The following is a 7,352-nucleotide window of genomic DNA, read 5'->3' as shown; positions in this document are numbered from 1 at the left end:
AGGCCTTGCACAACACTCTCCAGACTGCCTCCTCTGGAATCTCAGCAGAGTCAGGCATGGAGATTCTCCATTCAGGGGCTTGGAGCTGTTCTTGCAATCTTGTTCCCTGGAAAGAACCTGGCTAAATTCAAAAATGAAACTTTGAAAGGAAAAACGCCTGGTGAGAGGAATGAAAATATCATGCCGATAAATAATTCCTTATTCTTGAAATATGCATTTTGCCTTATATATGTATATGCATATAGACACACATACATATAGACACACGCACACACATGCCGTCTGCAGATGGGTCTAGTGTGCTTTGCAGTAGAAGGTACCTTTGTAGGTGGCTCCCTCCGGTGGCCTCCTTGAACAATGACCTCCTTCTTGATTTTGTGTGTGTGTGTGTGTGTGTGTGTGTGTGTGTGTGTGTGTGTGTGTTTGTGTGTGTGTTCAGCAAAGCTCCAAATAGCCTCAGCTAACCCCTACCACGCTGCACAGCCCAAATAGTGAACATACAGTGGAACTAGTGTTTGTTAAAAAAGAAGCATCAGTAGAAAAAGAAAAGGTGGAAAGCACATCTTGTCTCATGCTCTTTTTTTGTTTTTTCCGTCTCCTTCCTTTTCCTTCTTCCTCCTTCCTGCACCTCCTGGGGCCTAGTGAGAAGCCCAGTGGGCTGTGCCATTATTAAATGCAATTGGCTTCTTGCAAATACCACATTAAGAAAAGTCTTTCATTTCTTTAGCGGATTTTCCCTCGTTGGCAGGTGCACAGTTCTCCTCTCTGTGTGTACATGCACATGAGTGTGCATGTGTGACTGTGTGTGTGTGTGTGTTTGTGTGTGTGTGTGTACATGTACACGTGTGTGTATACATGTGTGCTGAGAGAAGTTCTGGTTAGAGGGATGTCTCCATGCTGTGGAGTGGGCTCCCAGGCCTGGAAGAGAATGCTGAAGAGGTAGCTGACTTGGTGGCATGCGTGGTCAGGTAGATGCCGCTGTCTATGGCATTGTTGTTCTGGTTAGGGGGTGAGGGAGGCGGAGCCCTCAGGCGCTCTTCATTCTCATCCACATCTGTGTCATCGATGAGTGGGATGTTGTGGGTGTAGTCATTGATCAGAAACTCGGGCGTTGCCATGAAGTTATGGATGCAGCTCTTGGATTCTGGTTTCTCAAGGCCTTCATAAAGCGAGCTACGGAATGCTTTCACCACCCGGATCTGAAGTGGAGGGGAGGGACAGATCCCACATGAGAAAAGGGAAGGGCAAGGAAGGGAAGCAAAGGGAGTGGAAAGGGGAGAGAAGAGGGGAGAGGCGAAGGGAGGGAGAGGAAAGGAGAGGAGACAGTCAATGGGTAGCTGGTATGGAAAGTTGTGCCCATATCCGAGGCTGGCACATTGCATAATGAATGTTCACACACTGGGGGACTTGTAAGGAATGGGGTGGCTTTGCTGGACTGTGGTAAGGGTTTACAGGTATGGGCCTTGGTGTTGAAAACATCTTGACCTGGGTAGATATCCCAGGTCAAGGGATATCTAGGCTGTTGCCTGCACCTTCTTGGTCCTTGCCCTGGGAACAGGAATGGCTTAGGTGGCACCTGGGGTTTTCACTCACTTTGAATTCCAAGTTGGTGGAAGACACACTGAGATTCTCCAAAGAGTGTGCCAGTGGCCACTTCTGCACCTGCATCTTAGTCCTTCCTTCAGGGGCACACTACATACTTGAATTCCCGTTTCTAAGAATGTCTCAAGCCTCCCTGACACTGTTGCTCACTTTACCAGGTGCTCTGAAATCACTTCCTTACTTCTTTGTCTTAGGATGTCCCAAAGCTCCAGACTCTTCCTGTTACTCTTCCTCTCTGTCCACATCTCTGTACAGTGGTGGAAGCTATCTACGGATATGGCACTGAACTTTCCTCAGAGGCCTGGGCCGAAGAGTTCACTGGCCCTAACCTGGAGGCCATGACTGAAAATGGCCACACTTGGATTTGCACATACCAAGCTTGCTCCTATTCACTGTCTTCGTCTACCAGTTATCCTCATGGTCTTCTTACAGCTCCGGGTCATAACTACATGGGTCTCATTGGGTCTGATTAAATAGCTGGTGTCCTCAGCAGCACAGCCCTTTGCCATCTACCTTTCAGGCCTCTCTTCTCCAAACTATCTTCCTTCTCTTCCTCCTCATTAAGCTTCTGTCCAGACAGCCCTGTGCTTTTCCCCGTGTTTCGTGTCCACCCAGTCTTGTTTTCAGTTCACAACAGCGTTATATTCTGCAAGGAAGAGCTTCCCACAATACGTGGGCCTTCCCACCGCTTTCCACACATGCTCTGAGCCAAGCTTGCATCCCCTCCACCCTCCTGCATCTCCCGCAGGGCAACGTTTTAGAACTTGACTGAGAATCAGCCTCTCTCTTTTCTGGCTTTGTCACGGTCACTCACAGACTGACTTGCAGTCTTTTCAAGCCACAGAATAGCTGCCTCTCCGATGTTCCCCTGGCCCCACATGCTGGGCTCCTTCCTGTTTCTAGAACCACAGGCCAATCAATAGCCCTCTGATAGACATCACACAAGCCAGTGCCTGCACCGCTGCCCATATCAACTGGCCGCATTCCAAAGGCAAAGCCAGCCCTGATGGCCTCCGGGTAGTGTAGAGGATAACTGCGTTTCCCAGCTCGTTAGTCTCTCCCTGTGCGAGCCATTCGAAGTCTTTTCAAGGAGCTAGGATTTGGTTTTCATGATTTAGGTAACGTATCTGTAAACTCTGGCCACAAGGTGAATGAACCCTGGACCTCTTCTGGTTTTGTAAGTAAAGTTTGTTGGTGAGGCCATGCCCATTCATCTGCTTACTGTCTGTGGCTGCTTTCTCACTACAAGGACGGGTTGTGTGGTGACAACAGGCCTGAATGTCTTTACTTGTTGGTCCTTTATAGGAACAGTTGACAATGAATCACCTGGGCTACAATGAGTCCCTTTCGGCCCTCCAGTCAACACCTTAGGGCTGACAAGTCAGTCAGGTCAAGCGCACTGCTCCTAACTCACTTTAGAGGAGGCAGACCTCACAGCCTTTGGAATGCAAAGAAGTGAGTCAAAAGGCTTTAGAAAATAGGGGTTTCCTAAATCCACATCTGAGGTCCAGTTAGTTTTTTTTTTCTGTCAGATTGTTATTGGCCAGCTGTTCTTCAAGCCACTATTTTCAGACTGGTTGCTTAAATAGGGTTAACATAGGAACTGAGAACCATTGCCAATGTTAATTAGAAGAAAACAATTGTATCTAATGCCAATTAGTAATGGCATTAATTAGGTTTTCTAGGGCATGACTGCAATGTTGGTGCTGGGGACATCACCTAGCTCCATCTGTCAACCACGCCATTATGTCACAATCTAGAAATGAGCTGCGTATTTTTGCCCTTGACTCTGGGGGAATCTAGTAAGTCTTCCAGCAATGCCCAGGTGACTGGCCACAACATTCTCCTGAAGTGGACCTCACATGGTCAAGCCAGACACATGTTCACAACTGTCCCATGGTCTCTTACTGCACCTGGCTCAACTCCAAAGTCTTTCCCTGAGAAGCCTCAGTCACGAGGCAACCATCGTATGCTGTCCGTGCCTCTTGCAGCTCCTGGCCTATTCCTTTTGCTTCCCCCTTCTGCCAGATCCAGGTACAGAGTGTCCAGTCTACCAACACCTGGGAACCACATGAATGACATAAGTGAATGAGTGTTGACACTCACTCCACTATTTTGAGTCATCTTGAGGGTAACATCTGGGAGTGAGTCAGCTTTTTCTTTAGCTTCTTTCTTCCCTGCATTGAAATCTGGGGCTAGAACAAACTGGCATGCTCTTGATCTTATGACTGGTGTATTTTCAGACACCCAAAGGGTGTGGGGCACAGGCACCTCCTGGGAGACTGGTCTAGGCAGAGCAGCAACTGTCCAGAAGAGTGGCTTATTATGGAAGGCAGGGCTTGTGAGACCCTGGGATTCCTTCTTTCAGACCTGGAGTTCAGTGTTTTTGGCTAAGCTGCAGCCAAGGCTGAGTTGAGCCCATGCCTTGTCCCAGCTCACAGGTTGCCCTGGCCTCTCTTCAGCCTTCTGTCTGGGTTTTCCAGTGTGCTATGCCTCCCCAGGACCATTTACACCCTCACGGCCCATCAGACCACCTGGATGCCATCAATGTCAGGCCACCTTTTCCCATGCCACTCCTACTGCTCCTATGTATGTCCCTTGGAGGACCACTGGAACTTTCACTCTCCCATCCTCACCAGCTCCCATCCTTTCTACATACTTTACTGTCAGCTTGTTCAATAGGACCAATCCCCAAACATTTCACCCGAGTTCCTCTCCTCCACCACAGCTTCCATGTGCTAACTGAAGGCCTGATGACCTTGTTTGCCTGGGGCCTCCATCCTGCGTCTGTGCCTGACACACAGCTTCTGACTAAGAGTCTGATGACCCTACGGTGGCCTGCAATGTCTCATGTACAGATGATGTTTTCATGCTTTCTGGTCACTGAGTCAGACCCTGTCACTTCCCTACCTGACAACAAATATTCTTGTAAGTGATGGAACTGGCCTGGGTGCTGACTGGGGGTGGGGATAAAGGATGTTTGGATTGTTTGACACAGGGTTTCACCATGCAGACCAGGCTGGTTTCAAACTCCACACCATGTGTTTCAGCACTATCCCAGTACTGCAGTGACAGGCATGTACCGCTAGATCCGGCTCTGAAGGACAGTTTTACATAAAAGATGTCTCTCTAGGAAAGATAAATCCTAGACTATGGCTGAGGCTTCTGGGGAAAAAAGGGACTTAAGTAGTCTTAGCTTACCTCATAGTCTATCCTTCACATGGCAACAGGTCAATCTTTTCCAATGCAAGGTAATTACTGGCTGAATCTCCCACAGAAAAATAGGAGCCCCAAACAAGGTTCTGCCTTGGCCTCTCTCCTCCCACTTTTTTTTCTGCCTCTACCCCCTGACATGTTCCTCTCACAGGGCACTGTCTGTTCTACCACAAAGATTCTTCCTCAGCACTCCTTTTCAGTAAGCTCTGCCCTATTCCCCCAGTACCCAATCAGTAACAATAGTTATTTTCTCTTCTGTGTCTTGGTTGAAGCTAACCACTCCTCCTAAGATAGGACATTTTTGTAGGGTTCAATGGTGGCCCCAACATCCAGTGAACTGCTCATACTCAGAAGACAGTGAGTGGGTATAAAATATCTGGTCTATCTTTGCCTCTGTCTCCTATGGTAATAGCATCACCCCTTCAAAGCTCTACCCACTTGGGTGTAGCCAGCTAGCTGAAGCTGTCTGAAACACCTAAGGATCCCAACCCCAACATCTGCTGGGAGGTGACCAACTCCCAAACCCTAGATCCAACATAACTTTTCCCAGATCCACCACAGCTGCACTTTCTCTTTGCACACAAAACTCAGAGAGTCTGTCCTGAGTAAACTGGAACCTAGAATAGCACTCCTAATGCCTTGAATGGTCTTTTCACTTCTCCTAGGAGGTCTATGACCATCTACATCCACTGTCTTTGCTGATCACCAATTGCTGCCCAGAGGAGACTCACAATGTCTCCTCTCCATTTTTGCCCAGATAGCAGAGTTAAGGCCTCTAACTCGACACAGACAAAGCCTCCATCCATAAGCTGCAGTAGAAAGGAATGGAGGATGCTTTGAGGAATGGGAACCTCAAGCCCTCTTAGGTTACACATGTTCTTGCCTAAGCCTTCACGTAGGGGTGTGTGTGTGTGTGTGTGTGTGTGTGTGTGTGTGTGTGTGTGTGTGTATTGGGGGTTTTCATGTGGAGATTAGGCTGTGTGTGTAAGGTGGAGCAAGAGTTTAGAGGATAGGAACTAAGTTGAGGCTCATCCCAGTAAAAAGAATGAAGAGAGAGAGAGACTCTTGAATCAAATGGTGAAAGCAACAGTAGAAAATGCCTGATACTCTCTCCCCTCTTCTTTACAATTTCTTGGCCAGAGAGAAATTCAACTTGGCCACTGCTGCCAGAGGCTCTAGGCCCTGCAGGGGGCTTGCCCATGCTCTCTGCTACTAAGGCTCACCGAGCTTATAGGCTTCTGTCTGACTCCTTCTTCACCTTTGTATTACTCTTCACAACCACCAGTTCAGAACCTTCTTGAGAAAAGGGACCTGTCAGGTGCCTTGGCACTCTGGCCCAGTAAATGTGGAAAGTGAGGAGAGGCAGCACTAACTGCCCAGAACATGAGAACTCGATTGGCTCCTGATAGTAGCAGACCGGCCCAAGCATTTCATGTGGTCAGGCCACACAGAAAACAGGAGGAAGTACTGCTGATTGTCTTGCCCTTTCAGTAGCCAAGGCCAGCTCTGGTGGTGGGGTGCAGTGGGTGTGGGCAGGGAAGGTGGGGGTCGAGATCTTAAATAAATTCTACAAGTTGTCAGCTGCTGGTTATGTGGCAGTACTCACAGCACCTACCTGCAGGGCCTCAGACCAGGGCTTCCTGGGGCAGGCCAGTACCTAGGCTGCATTTTGTTGTGTGCTTTAGTAATTTCCTGGAAGCTTGGTTCCCTGGGATTTAGCCTGTAGTTCCAGAAAGGGTAGGACAGGGCCCCAACTAGAGGACTGATTGATGCATTTCCTAGTGTGGAGACGGTGTGCACACTGTCAAATAGCTACAATGACAATATACTCTCCCAGGAAACACAAGTGGGGTGATTTGGCTCAGCACTGATTAATTTTTTTGACAATGGATCAAAATTAAGACTATCTGCCAGCTCCTTCCTTGTTGGGTGTGTGAGAGTGTGAAGAGCATGCTTTCCTGGGCTCTGGAAGTTTATGTCCAAGCAAAACTGTAGGGGCTTACCTGGCTGGGTTAGCTCCCTTCTCCCAAAGGGTGAAAGTTTTCCATGTTGCAAACCCCCTTTAAAATGAAGCAACTGCTTTGACCGGTTTCCAAATTCTTCATCAGAGCCCAAAAGAGGCCTCTCTGGCCACATGGTGCTCAAAGCTTTGCTGTCCTGTGTCAGAAGGTATCTTATCTCAAACTACGGAGACAGTAAACATTCGAGTATAGAGGACCAGTGCTGCTACCCGAAGGACAGGCTGGACTTGGCTGCTGGTTGGAATGAGAGGGTCCCCCGGGGTGAGCGGATGGGGAATAGACTTTGGCGCTTGGCTGGAGAGGGTCAAGTATTTGTTCCCATGGGAAAGAGACACACAAAAGAACTCGGGTGTTGGAACCCACAAAGAGGCTTCAGTGATGCCACGATCCAGGCTTGCCTTTCCAAAGATCATGTGTAAGTGTCTGGCTGTGGACATCCAGTAAATAGGATTTCACAGCTCCATTTTTTTTTCCTTGAGCCATCCAGACAGGCTGGCCTCCAGCTAATGGTCC

At 48.6% G+C, this 7,352-nt stretch overlaps 1 protein-coding gene across 6 annotated transcripts in view; it reads right to left on the bottom strand.

The window, feature by feature from the left end:
- Window positions 1-806: 806 nt before the first annotated feature.
- The window catches only part of Atp2b3 (ATPase plasma membrane Ca2+ transporting 3), a 44,889-nt gene continuing 38,343 nt past the window's right edge, over window positions 807-7,352 (bottom strand). For 4 of the 6 annotated variants that reach the window (XM_051178281.1, XM_051178283.1, XM_051178282.1 and 1 more), the window contains one exon: window positions 807-1,199. In XM_051178281.1, the coding sequence (XP_051034238.1) occupies window positions 879-1,199 (321 nt within the window). In that variant the 3' untranslated portion in view covers window positions 807-878. The remainder of the gene's footprint in view (window positions 1,200-7,352) is intronic. The other 2 variants (XM_051178286.1, XM_051178287.1) reach the window with 1 other exon arrangement.

This window comes from Phodopus roborovskii, unplaced genomic scaffold, assembly GCF_943737965.1.
Source record: "Phodopus roborovskii unplaced genomic scaffold, PHOROB, whole genome shotgun sequence".
NCBI lineage: Eukaryota > Metazoa > Chordata > Mammalia > Rodentia > Cricetidae > Phodopus > Phodopus roborovskii.
Note: the sequence above shows the minus strand (reverse complement) of the source record. Positions and strands in the feature narration are given on the sequence as shown.